At 36.9% G+C, this 18,411-nt stretch overlaps 1 protein-coding gene across 1 annotated transcript; it reads right to left on the bottom strand.

Moving 5' to 3' along the window:
• Window positions 1–6,526: 6,526 nt before the first annotated feature.
• Window positions 6,527–11,648, bottom strand: LOC139714556 (uncharacterized). Its single transcript, XM_071626249.1, has 2 exons — window positions 11,555–11,648; window positions 6,527–6,771 (listed from the first exon to the last, which is right to left on the bottom strand). Exons 1-2 carry the CDS (start codon window positions 11,646–11,648, stop codon window positions 6,527–6,529), a joined length of 339 nt encoding a protein of 112 aa, XP_071482350.1.
• Window positions 11,649–18,411: the final 6,763 nt, after the last annotated feature.

Raw genomic sequence — 18,411 nt, 5'->3', positions numbered from 1 at the left:
TCTGCGCGGAAGTTGAGCTATTGGGGTATAAACTGTGTACAATGCGCCGCTTGAATCTTATCTGTATTGAATGGGGTTTTTTGTTTTCTTCTTCCGCGAGGGGAAACCCCTGAAACCCGTTCTATCTATGAAATGGCGCTCTGTCTTCCACCTCAGTACACCGAGGCGGAGGGCAAAATGTAATTGTATTTGAGTTCATGCGGTTAGGTGGTTTTATTCGTTCTGAAATACTTTTGTGAGCTTCCTTTTCTTTTCTGAAAGGTTCGATCCCCCGCTATACTAGCAGGCTACAAACACAAACACACACATACACACACACAAACACACACACAAACACACACACACATTGTCTCAAACATGCACGGGCAGACAGTGTATTATACTTATCGCTCCAGAATATATAAAAAAGAGTTTGTTCGCAAAAACCGATAGTCCGGTATTATGCCAAATGGAGATCTTGTGCTTCTTTTGACCTTAACTTAAAATAATTAACTTTATTGTAGTGACCAATATATCATTTAAAAGGTATTATTTTTTATTTTATGACAGAGACCGTACTTCAAAATCTTAAAAAATGGACTTATAGGTTTTTGCGGGGAAAAAAAATGTATAGATTTATATAATTATACACTTGGTGATTCTATCCTTCTATGAAGAGTGCTCAATATCCTCAAAGGAAGAGCTTTAGACAGAAGTATTGGAACAAGTTCACTCGGTTGACAGCAGGTTCATCCGTATTTATTGCTACTCGGAGTTTCATGCAACCTCCATGAGGCGCAATCATCAGGCAATGATTAAATCATTGCCTGATGATTGCGCCTCATGGAGTTTGCATGAATCTCCGAGTAGCAATAAATACGGATGAACCTGCTGTCAACCGAGTGAACTTGTTCCAATACTTCTAGATTTATATGTATATATATATATATATATATATATATATATATATATATATATATATATCTAATGCCGGAATTAAGATGGATCTTTCATAAACATCGTCAAAGCTGTGAGGGGGTGAGCCCTCTAGTGTTCTAAATAATGTTATACATCCATCTTTCTATATGAGCTCTTACAGGTGAGCACTGTCAATGACGCGTTAGACTAGAATATCATTACATTCTGCTATATACATTGAAACATACACACACAAAAAACACATACATTATATATACATATATATATATATATATATATATATATATATATATGCATATTATAGTCTTTTGGCTTTTAAAACTCTGCTCAAGTTTTGTTGGAAATTGGTTGTTTTTTCTCATGTTCGTGCCCAAAGTCCTGATGAAGACCCGTAAAAAGGTTGAAAGCTCGGCGTCATTAAAATCAATGAGTGAACGGCATGCAACGTCCGATAGCTCTTTTTGTCTTTACCCCCTATATATTTTTTTTTAATTTATGTATATACTTTATTATATATGAGTTGATAATAATAATTGATTAAAAATGTAAGATATGCATATAAATATAATTTGTGTGTACTTTTATTGTATACTTTTTATAGTATGACAATATATAATTTCACATCAGTATGTAAATGAATCAGAATAATATTATATTTGTATAATACTTTTATGTATTACATGAAGAAATATTTTATACATACTGCAAAAACGTTACTCCCCTTGGAACTTTAATTTTGAACGGGAATGTTTTATATAATTTTTAAATAATTTGGCAAGAGTATGGATCATGTACTGACTATGTATTCTGTCTCATAATGACAGTGATCCGTTTGATCAGGCATGACTGAACATTCGTTAAAGTAAAAATTTCCACATTTCCATGTTTAAAAATTAGAAAGATATTAGAGGCCATAGAGGCCGTTTTTTCTAATGATTATTTAACGTCCATTGCTGTTTCATTCCCCATTTTATTATATATCGTAATATGTCATATCAACAGTGTGTATTACTCCTATTTCAACAATGAAGTGTATACAGCTAAGCTTCACTACTTACAGCAGAAAAAACAACAACAACAGCACGTCTATTTACGATCTGTAGTTTGATGATATGCAAGATTATCTTTTATTCTACCTTAACACGTTAAGTCTCGTCTGTTAATTTGTGTAAACATTACTCAATACAATATACATCACACTCATTTCATTCTTTATGCAATCTTTCTGTTTCGAGCTGATTAAATAACAAACATCATAAATTGAGACCAATTCGCTTTACAATAACTTCTTATCTATATACATTACCGATCGTATAGCTTCTCACAGTTTATATTTTATTTTACAATAAATTGTATGTGACCGTGCATCACAAAACTAACAAAAAGTCGCACTCCCTGACTTTACGCAAGGACGCAATATACGTGTAGGTGACACCAGTCCTGTCAACCTGGTCAATCTTGAGATTTTCATATTTTCTGAAAAAAACAATTCTTCTTCTACATTATTCTAAAGTTTGGAATCATAAAACGAACGGGAAACTGAATTCAGTTTAGCCTTTTTTTTTTTCTAGACCAGAGTTTTGGCAGAATACATAAGGTACGTCTTTCCATTCTTAAAATCTTTTACACTCACTTAAATTTCAGCTCTAATTACTCTTGAAAGGAGGATGATGCTACTTAGAAAGTTTTATAGGTTATACAATGTAGGCCTATAGCCAATGTGATAGCCATAGGCAAGTAAGCACGCCGAATTTTAGCCTAATCGGTTGATTCCTTCATTGGTGTAGCTGTGTAGTTTTACATCCTGTGTTTGTCTCATTCAGTGCGCAGAGCAAGACATGGAAGGAAGGATTAAGTGCGTGAATAGGCTGAACCTATTCTTCTGAGCCTAAATTTGTGCTTTCTTTCCAACATTAAAACTAATGAAGAGTCGATTAGAACTGACTAATCATTCTAAAGCTTCAAGTCTGCTCTCTCAGAATCTTCCCTTAGCTGATATAACATTTCTGGCGACTTTTTTTGTTGGTTTTGTGGTGAAGGGTCACGTTCATTCATTCATTTCATTTACATACGAAAACATAACAACATTTACAAAATTCTAAATGCAATTACCGTGCTACAGTTTATACACTTTGAAGTGAATTATACATATGAAGCCAATTAATATAAAGATACATGTGCCCGTTTTTCTTTTGCGATTACTTGACAGATAGTGTATTGATGTAAACTGATAGAATTCTTTGAGGATCAGGACTTGTCATTTCTTGTTGTGTGTGATTTTAAAGATTGTTAGTAATTTTGTTCCAAAACCCTTATTTCATTTATTTATGTATTTATTCAAGCTTTCTTTAAAAAATACAGGGTAGACACATTCAGTTTGCCAACTGCTTTACAATGGCGCCCTGTATATACACAAGATATAAAATTACGATACATTTATAGTAACATGATTCATACAACTTCAGATCAATGACATCAAAAAACAAAAGAACTTAGGCTACCTTATCTACATTACTATACTGTATAATGGATACATCAAAGGTTATAGGGCCTTAGCAATTTGAAAAAAAAAAGCCTCAATGAAAGGATTAAATTCAAAAAAGTTAAATCAAACAATTACAAGACATAACAATCTCATGTGTCAATTACCATGAGCCTACAATGTTTCCATTTGCCTGTGCTTGTCAAATCATTTTGCAGCATGTTATACCACACTGCGCGTTGCATTTTATTATCCGTTTATTCATACAAACCATACTTGCACCTACGGATAAATGTTAAACTTGATAATATCTCCCTTCAAGCGATTGATTGGCTTGTATAGGATTTATTTTCTAAGATTAGTTATAGTTAACACATTCGCTAAGAGTTGCATTCCAGAGTAATTTTTTTTCGCGAAAGAAATCGCACCTATTCTCTCTTTCCCGAAACCTCTTCTCCATGTCCTCTAGGAGATAATAAACTTCCTCACTTTCCAAATGATGTCATGAGAAATAGGGGAGAAAATAGCGTTGGAGACTGTGCTGATAAGAAGAGGAATATTTTTTCAAGCTTTCTTTAACTTTGGCAGCCAGCATGGCTGCGAAGAAAAGTAGTGGCAACATCCAAAAAAACAAAAACAAAAACAAAACATCCAACCAATGAGAGAACCGCTGCGACTGGCCTTAATACAAAGCCTTATGAGGGCATGTCAGTGGTTTTCACTCTTGCCGTAGAGGGAGTGCTTATAGCCTAATTCTGGTATCATTCCCTTTGACCAATTATAGTATATTTACTATTAAACTCTACATGCACACATCAATTCAAATCAATTCAATTCAATTCAACTCGTTTATTTCCATTTCAATCACACAAAAAAAACAACATTAAGCATTCAGTGTTACAGATGAACATAAAAAGCAATGACAAAGAACCACAACATCGACATCAGATCATAGTCATGAACAGTCATAGATTGTTCCAGATTACAACAGGCAACAAGTAAAATGGAAAATGGTGTACACATAAAAAGCCAATAAGGCCTGTAGGCGCGCGTACATCGTTGTTACAATTCATGTACAATTGGAATCTAAGTTATTTTCACAAATCATAAATCAGTTGTATACAGAAGATACACAAAACAACATAAAACAAAAAACAAAACAAAACGAAAACAAAAACAACCATAAAAACAACATCAGTACACAACAATTAAAGTTGATAACTTCTGTTCAACACAAAAACTGATCGGACCTATGTATGTTATGTACATGTTATGATGCTACATCAAAGCACTTAGTTACCAGGGTAAAGGCCCTATCACCATAGAGGTACACTGTAGCTCCATGCTATCACTGCGTTTCGTTTACACTGTCAGAGATACTGGAGTGACAAGTATACCCCCCTGTCTGAACGCTCATGGCCTCAGCTTTGTTACGGCGGTACATTAATACTACTTACGAAATATTATATTCCAGTATAATCACTCCGTCGCTTCAACACTTCTCTTTCGTTTAGCGACATATATTTCAACTCGTTGCAACTAACTAATTGATATCTTATAGCATGAATACTTATAACACGAGATACAGGTTAAGTAGGACACTAAAATTCAATGATTGTTATTTGCAGCATGCCATTTCAAAACGTCATTTTTCTTAATATTAGCGCAAGGCACATATGCTTTTCTTTCGTCTCTTCTGCAACTTTACCACTTTCATTCACACTTTGAAAATATAGCAATTACTCATCTTAAACAACGCAATCTAGACAAATATAATTCACATGTCACACCAGTACAACGTTTCATGAAAATGCACTTTGCAATCAACATGTATAGAAGTATCGATTGGTCTCATTGAAAGAAGAGAAAACCAACATCACGTCCAGTTCAGCTATTGTGGAATAAGCATGGAATGCCTGAATCCCTAAGCTCATTGTAAGAACTTACTGCACCTAACTGTCACTTTCTCAGAAACGTTCCCGCAGCGACTCGTTCTATTTCGATCTTGTTTTAAGAGATGGGATGGGATGCCCATTCGTTGTATTGCTAGTTTCATAAGAAAAGCTAATTGAAATAAGAGGGAAAGGGAAGGTTGGAGAGGATAATTGTTGACGATTATCAATATATAATGTAACATATATAAAGAGAGAGAGAGAGAGAGAGACACACACACACACACACACACATATAAACGTTAGAGGAACACAAAATAATGTTACCAGGTACCTATATATATTTGATATAATTATATATACATATACATATCAATGTATTCCTATAAGAACAACGCGACACTGTCATGTTACTCCGTAGTTTGTGTTTTCACTTTTGTTCAGATTAATTGAATAAGGAAACCTAAAGTAAAACGTGGAAATACACTTCTTTTCTTTACACTGTTATTTTTCTCTCATAATTGAATAGAATTAAAAAAAAAATCTCTTCCTTATCAGAGGTCCTTCAGGGTTGTCTGTTCTGACGCTTTAAAAGGTCACGTGTATTGGATACAACATTGATGTTTTCATTTTTTTAAAGATGGTTAGTGTATATCGTACATCAATAATTGACTTCACGATTTTATTTAATCCACATAATGTTACATGATTGTGACCAATATGGCTACTTGAAACAAATGCAAAACGGGGGGGGGGGGGGGCACGTGAAAAGCGGTAACTTTTTTTTATTTTTGTCCGATTTTAGCTCAATCTGTTGCTGTTTATTTGTGACATATTGCACTGTTAATTCCCAAATGGAAAACCTGTAAAAGCATATATATTGAGTAAACTATTGCACTGAATGTCGAAGCAATTCCAGAAAAAAAAAATCAAAAGGTTTTATATTTTCCTTTGATTTTCCCACATTAAACATGTTAAAGGTGTCCGCAAGGCTTATATTCATTAAGTAAATGCAATATTGTCCATTGACACTATACGATGATGCACGATACCTTTTCTCTCTTGTTTTGCACTACTTTGGGGCTTATCTGTATACTATTCTTTTAGTCTAAATTAAAATTTAAAAGTAAAGTAAATTAAAAATTAAAAGTACGAAAGAAAAATGTTACATGTCATTATCTTCGATAAGAGAATAATGCACAGGATTCCATGCACAGAGACAGATATCAATTCTTTAGCAAAACGAGTGAAACTTCCAGTATCCCTCAGATCCATATCCGGTGTGGACACCGACGTAGTTGATGTCCATGAGTGTCGGGTAAGTGGCCGCCAGGAAAGGGGTAGAATCCCCGTGACGCCCCACCGCGATCGTGTTGTTACGGAAAGTGATCCAGAAGCGGTTGTAGATGCCATAACCAGAAAGGATGTTTGGCGTTTTCACTGTGATCGTAATTGCACAGTCTCCGCTGAAGTCTTGACCTGCACACGGGCGTATAGAATTTGCCGTGTTGCTCCAACCACCAATGACTTGGGTTAAAGGTTTTGACAGAGGGAAACCAATTGTAACAATTAAAAAAAAAAATCACTCACATTACGGAAAAGGGCGGTTGAAGTGGAAACTAGCGACTGACGAGATTTCGCGATTCTTTGCGAGAGTTTTTGCAGAGGTGGCAATAACAGCTTTCATAGCTTTCGCAGTGCATTGTTTGACCCAGGATGGTTGGATACATTATAGAGCTGATTATGCTCATTAATTTGATGCCTAATTTCCCTATTTTTGATCTCAGTATAGTAGTCCATTTTAGCATCAAAGTAAACGATTATTTTGCAGGTGTTCAAGAAGCTTTTAGATCATAGCTTGATGTTTTGCTAGTTCCTGACTGGTATTGAAAATAGATCTCCGTAATTTCTTCGATTTCACAATCGTGAAACTTGAGCAAGTATGATCAATTAAAAAACGAAGAGGGGCACCATTTTTAAGGTTGTGAATTTTCCTGTTGAAAACAAGGCAAATTATGTTTTCTTACCGGGAGTGGGGTAGTGAATGAACACGCGTGGAGTGTGTTGTTGATACCCAGACAATGGTCGTGGACAATGACCAGGATTGGAATGCTTCATGAGGAATTCCACTATCGCAGCTAGTCTTTGTTCATTCTGAAATGTGGTGTGTGCAAGCACATGGAAACATGTGCTTACTTCTTTCATGTGCATGCATATCACCCTGTGTCAAGAATTCAGACTAGCAGTGCTCAGGGCAATCCACATGAATAATTGATAAAGCATTCATGTGCCTTGCAGCAGAGCTCGGGACAGGTGGTAGCCAGGTCCATTGTTCAGGGTCATTGTAAGTGCACACTCACATACACATCATCGGTTTCTGTGTAAAGTTCAAGTTTTGTATAGAGAGTGAAAATTCGATCACAATCTGGAACCTAACATTTAAAAAAAATCATGGATTTCATGAAACTAATATAGGCTTTCATTTTCAAATTACCTCCAACTCAATTGTACACTATTCAGCTATTACTCATATCAATGACACTTTTATCTGATACATAGTTTTTGAACTCACAGCATTGAGTCAGCAGCCAATGGATACTACGCAATGCGACACGCCGCGTCTTGCGACAGATTTCGACCAATCACCGACCCGGAATTCCGGTGCGAACGCGAGGATAATCTTTTTAAACTCGACGCTAGACATGTCTCTGAATTTTGCTAGTTCCTGACCCGTATTGAAATGAAGATGAGAAAACTTGCCCTTATTGTGATACTATATACTTAAGCGGACATAGTCTTCACCATATTTTAGAGGGGCATGAAAGATTTCAGGTTAATTTTTTGGCGTCAAACGTGAAGGAATATTTTTGAATACAATACCGAATTCGAGAGAGATTTTGATATTCTATATTCTTCTTTTCCGTTTTATTTTGATCATGAGCATATTTGCTAATGTTTTCTCTTTCAGTCGATATTAAAAGTGTCGAAAACTGACAAGAAATACTCGTTCTACACGGATTTATTCATGATCATGTATCTGCTCATTACGTATGCAAGCACCGCTCAGCCGTGCATACGACTTGAATAAATACGTGCGTTTTCGCTCGCGCTGCGGACTGACTGTAGCTGGAAAACATCCTCCTCCTGATGATGTTGATTTTTAATTAGTAAATGTATTACAATAATTGTACAGACCACAAGTGACAGTCCGCCCTCTGATAAATTAAAAAAGAAATAATTGATAAAATTAGTAAAGAAGGTCGTACAAGCATTATCCCTTGAATCCGTCAAATTTCTTACTCTATGATATCCAAAGAATGGACGAATTATACCGCCAAACCCAAATTTGATCGACACATGACATTGAATTGCCAACGGAAGGATGGAAAAAAGAAATCAGACAAAATATTTCTGACAAGACGAGCTGAACAACAAACCACTACCTTTCAAAAGCTTCAACTTGAAGTAGAACATTAAGTTCCCCTGGGATTTCAATGAAATTTTCCTGTTCCTGTTATTGTTCACCAAATATCCATTTGCGTACGTCCGTCAAGAGGGTGTTGCGGCACAAATTGTCATCCCTGCACAAATTGTCACCCCCGGCTTGGGGCGACAATTTGTGCATGGAGTTGACGGTTCCCAATTTTTTACTTCGATGGCGACAATTTCTGTAGGCAAAATGAAACGTAGCTGCACAAATTGTCGTCGGCCGTTGTCTTAAGCTGCAGAAGATAATGCTAAGATGCACTTCGAATTGTGCGGTGGTTGAGGTGATCGTTCCTGTGTTATGCTTGGATGGGGGTGGGTATGATAAGGGAGGTGGCCCTCATGGTATGATTGGTATTAACTTTGCGGTGTGAATGTGTGTGTGTGGGGGGGGGGGGTGGGGGCAACATGGTATGTGTTGTGTATGGTGTGTAGGTGCGTAGGCCCTTAATTATGTGACGTGTGTATGCGTCTGCGCATGTGTGTGTGTGTGTGTGTGTTTGGAATATGATACATGTAATATGGGTGGAATCTGTGTGCATTGTGCATGGTGGTTGTATAGTGGTAGTGGAGTCTGTGTGCGTTTGTGTTTGGATGTTTGTGCGCGTGTGTCTTTTTATGTGTTTGGTGCGTATGTCTGTGGTGTGTATGATATGTGTGTGTTATGAGTATGGTGGTCTTTCTTTACGGGTGTATGTGTGGTGTGTATGTGCAGGGGTTTACATGACCTGTGGTGTGAATGTGTGCGTGTTTGGCGGGGTCTTTGTGTATGGTGGTGATGGTGGTTCTGTGTGTGTGTGTTTGTATGTGTGTGCGCGCGCGCGTGTATGTACGTATGTGCATGCATGTATGGATGTGTTTATGCACGAACGTTTGTGTGTGTGCGTATGTGTGTACGTCTTTTTGTTTGTTTTTTCTAGCCCAACGGAGGTGAGGGGAGAGTATTGGGATCACCTGCGACGTCTGTCCGTCCGTCGTCCGTCCTCCCATCGTCTGTGCGTAACGCCACACACACACACACACACACACACACACACACACACACACACACACAGATAACACTTTATTATAAACTCTGTACTCAGGGCTTGAATTTCCATCAAACTTGGAGGGAAGGGTGGTTAAAAATACAAAGTTTCACATCTTACCAAACATGGATGTCACCTTAAGGTCAAAGGTCACAGGCAAGATTCAGTGTTAAGTTCTGACGGCATGTTTCTATCATGGCTCATAACTTTCCATCCGTAGGACACACACACACACACACACACACACACACATTTCCCTTACACTCATCCATCATCCACCCACTCCCTCCCCCCACACATCCACACACGACCCTCAAACCCACACCCCATCCATCCACTCCTCTCCTCTTCACGCGCATCCCACACATTACATCCAAACATACTCACACTTACACACAAACGGACACTCAATTATCATGTGTGCGGGCAAACACACACACACTTCCTCGAAAATTTAACATGAGTTTCACATTACTTGTTTGCATTGACGTAGCCATTATATGTTACGTGTTGGTATTCCAATGCCTATCTCAAGACTGATTATAACCTCTCCAAATGTGTTTCGAGGGTGGGTGACAACTTATGCCGTCAGGAATGTTCACAAATAATTGTCGCCAGGCGACAAAACTGTGGGGTAACAATTTGTGCCGTCAGCTCCCTGCACAATTTGTCGCCCATTGAAGGGGGTGACAATTTGTGCAGCAGGATGTTTTGTCCACGGAAAGTCTGCAGTAATAGCGATGCTCATCCATACTATGTCTTTCTATACACACTTTTGTAAGGACATCACATGAATTAGAATGATGACCTTGAAAACAGCTGCATTTTCATGATTTATGTATGTGTGTGTAATTGTGTGTGTGTTTGTGCGTGTGTATTAAAGGAATATCTAAATCGTTTCCTCTGAATAACAGCACTGCTACTAATACGAAGATCGTCCCGAACTCTAGATACATTCTGCATCGCAAACCACCATTCATTTCGTCCTGTATTGGATAAGGGCTTTAGAAATATGTGACCCTGCACCTCAAAACAAACAAAAAGTCGCCAGACATAAATTTTCAGTAAAGACCATCTTCTGAAAGAGCAGACTTTAAGCTTTAAAATGATGTATAACTCAAATCAAATGGACTCTCCTAACCTATCTAAATATTGGAAAGAAAGCACAAACTCAGGAAAAGTGTGAACTGAGAAAAGAGGCTCTGAAGTACAGTGTCTATTCAAACGCTTAATCTTTACCAAACCGTGCTGGCTGTGCAATGAATGGGACAAAAAGCAGGAAGTAAGCCACCAGAGTAACAACAATGAAGGGATTATCAGATTAAACTGAAATTAAGCATGCCTCATTAACACATTAACTGTCCGTAATTAATGCTAACTTTCAAAGCAGTAGCACTATCCTTTCAAAAGTTATTAGAGTTGAAAGTGAAGAGTGTGGACAAGATTTTTCAGAAATGAAAAAGGGATTCTAAAGACACACCTAATCACACTATTCTACCAAAAATGTTCGAGATAAACTGCTAAAAAAACACACTTTCCTGCCCGTTTTATGATACTAAATTTTAGCATGATGTAAAAGAAGACCCGCTCTTTCAGAAAATATGAAAAAGTCAAGTTCGGCAAGGTTGACCCATTTCACTTCTTTTCAGTCCTCACGCAAAATCAGTGTGTGCGACTTTATGTTCGTTTTGAGGTGCACGGTCACATGTAGTAGAAGAAGTAGCAATTATCAATTGTTAACAGCTTACCTATTTCACGCATGTCCCGCTTCTCCATGTTGACGCTACTCAATCCCAACGTAACGTCGTTATTAGCACTGAGTTCAAAATCCAGTGACGTCATGTTGTCCGTGACGTGCCAACCAGGGAACGTGTACCTCCGAGAAGTACCAACGTTCGGAGTGTGGAGGATTGCACAAGCTATGAGGTATTGAAATAGGAAGCAGCGGTGGCGTATCTAGGGAAAACGGCGCCCGGGGCAAGCGCGAAAATTGCGCCCCTAATTTCTGAAAAAGTGTTCAACCCCAACCCGATCCCGGTAGGGACTTTAAAAAAAGGTCCGCATGATATGCTTTTTCAAGCACCTAAGAGGGGTCTTTTGAGGGTGATTTATATGAAATAAATTTTGATAAATTTTGGCGAGCGAGCGCAGCGAGCGAGCCAAAAAATTTTTGTATTTCAGCTTACAAAACATGGAATCCATGTCATTTTTTCTTATTAAATCTTACAATTCTAATCTAGATATAGTGACGGCCTTATAGATAACGATTTATACCAACAAACTAAGGACTTGAAAAAATACTCTAAATGCGCGAGTCAGCCGAAATTTGTTAATTTCTGCGTCATCAATAAAGTTTTGTTCTTATCTTTTTTTTGATAAATTATGGCGAGCGAGCGCAGCGAGCGAGCCGAAAACTTGTGTATTTCAGCTTACAAAGCATGGAATTCTTGTTGTTTTTTACTTATCAAATCTTACAATTCTAATCAAGATATAGTGACGGCTTTAGAGATAACGATTTATACAACAAACTAAGGACTTGAAAAAATACTCTAAATTAGTATGCGCGAGTAAGTCGAAATTTGTTTATTTCCGCGTCATCATCACGTTTTGTTCTTATTTTCTTCTTTTTTTGATAAATTTTGGCGAGCGAGCGCAGCGAGCGAGCCGAAAATTTCTGTATTTCAGCTTAAAAAACATGGAATTCTTGTCTTTTTTGCTTATTAAATCTTACAATTCTAATCAAGATACAGTGACAGCCTTATAGATAACGATTCATACCAACAAACTGAGGACTTGAAAAATACTCTAAATTTGTATTCGCGAGTAATGAGTCGACACTTGTATATTTCTGCGTCATCATCACGTTTTGTTCTTTTTTTTTTTTGTTATTTTTTGGCGAGCGAGCGCAGCGAGCGAGCCGAAAATTTTTGTATTTCAGCTTACAAAACATGGAATTCGGAATTCTTGTGTGAACACAATAACACAATAAACATTGTTATTTGTCCGCGTCATCATCATGTTTTGTTTTTATCTTGTTTGATTTGGTTTTCTGCCCCCTTCTCCCTCCCCCCCCCCCCCCCCTCCTCCCCGGTCCGGGCGAGTTTTGTTTTGTTTTTTTTTCCTTCTTCTTCTTCTTCTTTTTTTTTTCTTCTTCTTCTTCTTTTTTTCTTTTTTTTTTCTTCTTCTTCTTTTTTTTTTCGTTTTTTTTGCGCCCCCAAGGAGTGGCGCCCGGGGCACGTGCCCCCCTTGCCTCCCCCCTACTCTCTAAAAAAAAAATCGAGTGAAAATATTCACTCTTAAAAGAGTGAATACAAAAAAGAGTGAATTTAGAGTGAAATTGGAGTGAATTTTGAGTGAAAATGTTCATTTTCACTCATTTTGGAGTGACCTCAGGGATCACTCGAAGATTTTGGAGTGATCCCTGAGGTCACTCTAAAACGAGTGAAAATGAACATTTTCACTCAAAATTCACTCCAATTTCACTCTAAATTCACTCTTTTTTGTATTCACTCTTTTAAGAGTGAATATTTTCACTCGATTTTTTTAGAGAGTAGATACGCCACTGGGAAGCAGTGCAGAATGTAGGTGATTTCACACACGATACATAATAAAGTCCGAATACTATGCATTTTGCTTATTAGTCCCTAATTACACGTAAAGAATTAATTCACATTATTTCTTGCTTTGGATAGCATCACAACTAACCATCAGCAGCTTTCTTTATTTTGTCTTTCTCTTTTAGACATTCATTTCAATTCAATACAATTTTAATTCAAATTCATTTTTCGAAAAGGACATAAGCATTTTACTTTCTTTGGTAACAAAAAATAAGGTTCCACAAGCAGAAAAAAACAAAACTGAAAGAGTATACAATAATTCTGGAACCATATAGCAATTCTACATTATCATGAAAACTTAATTGATGAAAATGAAACAATACGCAAACTTCGAAAAAAGGAGGGACCCACTACTAAGACACAGCTTGTAGACTGTAGGCCCCTCATTTTTTTTTTCTTACATAAGATTATTAAACATTTGGTGGCTCAGCGGACAAGGCCACGGACACTCGATTCTTAAAGAGGAAATCCAGTCCAAACATAAGTTAGTCTTATGAAAATTAGTAAAATTTTACAAGTTCAACAGTAAAATTTGACTGAAATTGGATGAAAAATAACGAAGTTATGAAATTTGGAAGTTTTGGTAATTTCTCCAAAGCAGTTCTTGTACAGTGGGTTTGAATATTCAAATGAGTTTGCGAACCATGTCATACCCTTATAATATTTTCCACTTATCGTGTACAAAAAAATGACGAAAATTCAATGTTTTTGTCATTGAAGTCTGAAACATGTCAAGTCTTAATCCTGGTTGAATAACTTCAGAATAGTGATCAGTTAGACATACGAGGATTTGAGCCTCGGAGATAATTGCGTTTGAATGAAAAACAGGAAATTTCAAAATGTTATGTACAAACTATATGGTATGTTGTGAAAGAATGACTTGATCACTTTGCCATTTGCATATTCATATTGACTGTTCAAGAACTGTTTCCTCCCAAAACACAGTGAATTCCAAAATTTCATAACTTCCTTATTTTTCATCTGATTTCGATCAAATTTATACCGTTCAACTCGTAATATTTTACTTTTTCTTATCAGACTGACTTATATTTGGACTGGATTTCCCCTTTAAGTCCTACTAGTTACACAGCGAAAAACTAAAGAAGTAAAAAAAAAAACACAGTCACAGTTTATTGATATTTCATGCCCTCTATATGTATATATATATATATATATATATATATATATATATATACATGTATATACTAGGATACTAGGTACTAGGTGTTTCAAAAATCGTTTCCTAGTTTTGATCCTTAATAGCTCAAAAACTATTCATCCGATAAAACTGTCATTGATATGAGTAATAGCTGAATAGTGTACAATTTTGTTAAAGATAATTTCAATGTCTAAGCATAAATCAGTTTCATTAAATCTAAGATTGATTTTGAAGTAAGGTTTCAGATTTGGGTCAAATTTTAACCCTCTGTACAAAGATTGAACTTTGCACAGGAACCAATGATGTGTATGTGAGTGTGTACTGACAATGGCCCTGAACAATGGACATGCCTGAACCACCTGTTGACTAGGCGTCGGTCTCGCGCTCTCTGGCTCATGAATGCTTAATCAATAATTCATGTGGAATGCCCTGGGCACTGCTAACACTCTAGTCCAGATTCTGGACGTTTTTTTATCATTACGTATCCACGCGCGCTCCACAGCTTATCGCGCTATCCCCTGTAACCGCTCGATATCGATGAGGGCGCCAACAAACCTGTCCGAAAAAAAAACGTCCAGAATGGTTTGACAGTGCCTAGGGTCAAAAGTTCATAATTAGGTATGCTGACGTAATGCCCTATCTCTCGCAAGCTCATTGCGTATGCATGAAAACTACGGGATCGATCACAGAAAAGAGTTCTGTGGGATCGATCGATCTGCAGCCAGCTGTGTGCATTGCACCGTGAATACAGTGCGATCTGCCACAATTACTAATTATGTGCACAGAGATGCCTGCATTTTTGCACAACACACATTATCACAATCAAAGAGCCAACTCTTTGATCACAAGGCAATGCGAAACTCAGTACTTCAGTGATCCGTACCATGCATTGTTGCACAGCTGATTCGTGCAACGTTTTTGACTGGCTGAAAGTTATGGTTGCAGTCTTCTAGGACCTACTTTCACGTTGTGTTTTGGACTTTGTTGTGCCCAGATTCGATGATGACTTGAATATTATTCTTGAGATTGGAAATGGCTAGCTACAAATCGCAAGCTCGCCGATGTATGATTTGTGATGTGCCACTTCTAACGTCCAAACACTACATAAAACTGCAAAGAACTCTGTGAAGGTCGTGTGATGTGGACCTCAAGAAAAGTTGGAAGATTTGTTTGGCGATGTTATTGTTGGTAAAGGGGATCAATGTGTTTTTTGTTTGTTTTTTGGGGGGATTGTGCCAATCATGTTCATTAAAGGAAATAATTTTGTCATTAATTATTCTTCATTAATACTATTGTATGATGAAATATTCAGAAATTAAAGAAATTCTTTAATTGACATAGGCACTTGTATGCACCTGTTTTCAATATTATCTGGCCCACTAAGTAACAATGAAGTTGGAATATAAGCTCAGGGCTGTGAGATGTGGGTTCTATGAACCGTACTTAGCTATGGTATACAAGATATCAAGCATATTCAGGGGTGGAGAAGGTGAAGGGGATACATTACACAATTTGTAGTGCAAAGTTTTGAAGTACATGTTTTGCTTGTTCTTTTCCCCAAATGTTAGTAGAGAGCAGTCTAAATTTAAAGAATTGCGCTAAGTTTGTAAAACTTTTATCATTTTATTACCACTTCATGTAGGGCCTACTGATGGGCAGTTAGACCGAAACTATTTGCTTTGATAATTTCTGTAACAGAGACAATCAGACCAATATCCCTGTTGTAAGAATACCCCGTCATTCAGTCTTTTGTCTGTTAGTCTTCATGATAATAAAGCTAAATTTAGTAAAGCAAGATGAAGACGCTTAAGGGCATTTTTGCTACAGAGATATTGGTAGATTGGTCTCTGCAATTACAGAAGTGAACAGTTTTGGTTGAACTGCCCTTCTGCATATGCATATATATATATATATATATATATATATATATCCAATCATATCTTCCTTTTTTTTTTTGCAAACCATACCTGTATTTGCTCAAAATAGTAGCTCCATGTATATATACATTATTAGATAAGTAGGCCTATTCATATCAAAAGACTGTATGACAGAGCAACTTGTTTGTTTCTAATTCACAAACATTTAAGGGGGATATCAGCATGAAATTATGCTTGGGAAATGTGTGGGCCATGCACACAACACACACAAACGCATACACGCATGTGCACACACACACACATACACACACTCACGTGTTAGCAATTTGATTAAACCCCCTATTACAATCCACATCCAAATTAAAACATTGCACATATACTTTGTACATACAGCTGTAATTACAATGTAGTAGACTTTACTTTTTTTTCCACGTTTATGGCGGCTGATTATTGGTAAATAAGTTAAGATTTTTTTTTCAGTGTTCATCAGAAAACGCAAGACTCGGAATCAATACGAAAAGCACATTACACAAGCATGTATGCTGTACACGCGATCCGGGGGATCCCCGATCGAGAAGTAAAAGCCACCTCGAAATTGACATGTACGATAGGTCACGATTCTCTAAATGGGCGAATATTTTTTCTATACGTATTTATCAATTTTTAATTTTAAGTTTTTAAATTATTATTTTTTGTCGAAAAATAGATCCAAATTGTTGATAATTATGATATTTATAATCTAATTTATAACAATTATGGGAACGAGTAGAAGTTAGTCTTAATCTTACACACGGTTTATGTACGTTCTAATTTCATTCTCTTCTTATGATCTCTAAGATATACTATTTGAGCAATTTTTAATAAAAAGAAAAATAATTTTGAAATGCCAGTAATATATGTTGAGATTAATACCAATATTGGCGTAAAATATGTATGTTATATTGCTAAATGCAATGTACCTGTTTGCAATAAGACTATTGGTATCACATATTCAGATAGAGCCTCATCCACGTCAAGCTCTGCTTATGATGACGGTCCCCTGTATTGATACAGTATGCCTTAATATGTTATTTTGATTCATATTATGTCTCTTCAGACTAATGTTGTTACGCAAATGATATTTTTTTTTGTATTGATTTGTATGTTATCTGTATCATTCTGTTTTCATTTGCAATTGTATTTGGAGAAAGAAAATGCAAAAATAAACCAAACAAACAAACAAAACAAACTACAAGATTAGAGATCGATCGACTTTTTTCGATCCCGCAAATTGCCTGCTGGATGCGATCTCATCGACCAATCAGGATGCTCGAAATGAATGAGCGGGTGGGGGTGGGGCCAATTTTTTTCCGAAATATTTCGGGGAGACTTGGCAAACCAGACTGGACTGTTTTGGAGGTCGAGATGCGTGCGTGCGTGGCAAATAATACACGAGCGTACGGTGGGGCATACGCGTGCTATAGCGGTGTGTGCGCGCGGTAAATGATCACACAAAACAGTCCAGGCAGTGGACTACTAACACTCATGCACGGTAAACGGTAAAATGCATGCACATGGAAAAAGTAAGCACAATCATGTTCCCATGTGCTTGCAAACACCACATTTCATTCCAGCTGGCAATCATTTTCAAATTTTGCTTCACATATCACTATAAGCATAAAATGAACGATCTCAAGTTCTTCATTTTAATTCAACTGTCTACTAATAGTCTGACAAATTTGTCGCTTTTTCGATAAAAAGAGATCACTTTTGGTAAAGAGGTCAGCAGCATTTTTCATTAGGGCGATTTGTTTCACAGTAGATTTATTTAAGGCTCCATATATACACAAGTGTATACTCAATACTCAAATTGATTTTTCTTTGCTTCCTGTCACCATGTTTACGACAGAAAGGTATTCATTGTAATTTCGGTTTTCAGAAGCAGGGAGAGCACCGTCGCGACTCAACGACAG

The sequence above is a fragment of the Diadema antillarum genome, unplaced genomic scaffold (assembly GCF_040938485.1).
Source record: "Diadema antillarum isolate AM-2024a unplaced genomic scaffold, OU_Dant_1.0 seq00002314_RagTag, whole genome shotgun sequence".
In the NCBI taxonomy this organism is placed as follows: Eukaryota; Metazoa; Echinodermata; class Echinoidea; order Diadematoida; family Diadematidae; genus Diadema; species Diadema antillarum.
The sequence above is the reverse complement of the archived record's forward strand: the minus strand, read 5'-3'. Positions and strand labels throughout refer to the sequence as shown.

What these genes read in the sequence shown, in the direction of transcription:
- LOC139714556 (XM_071626249.1), bottom strand. Translation starts at nt 11,648, where the DNA reads ATGACGTCACTGGATTTTGAACTCAGTGCTAATAACGACGTTACGTTG. An exon ending in GCGGGACATGCGTGAAATAG is followed by an intron (nt 6,772 to 11,554) that starts GTAAGCTGTTAA and finishes GCCCGTGTGCAG; the next exon opens with GTCAAGACTTCAGCGGAGAC.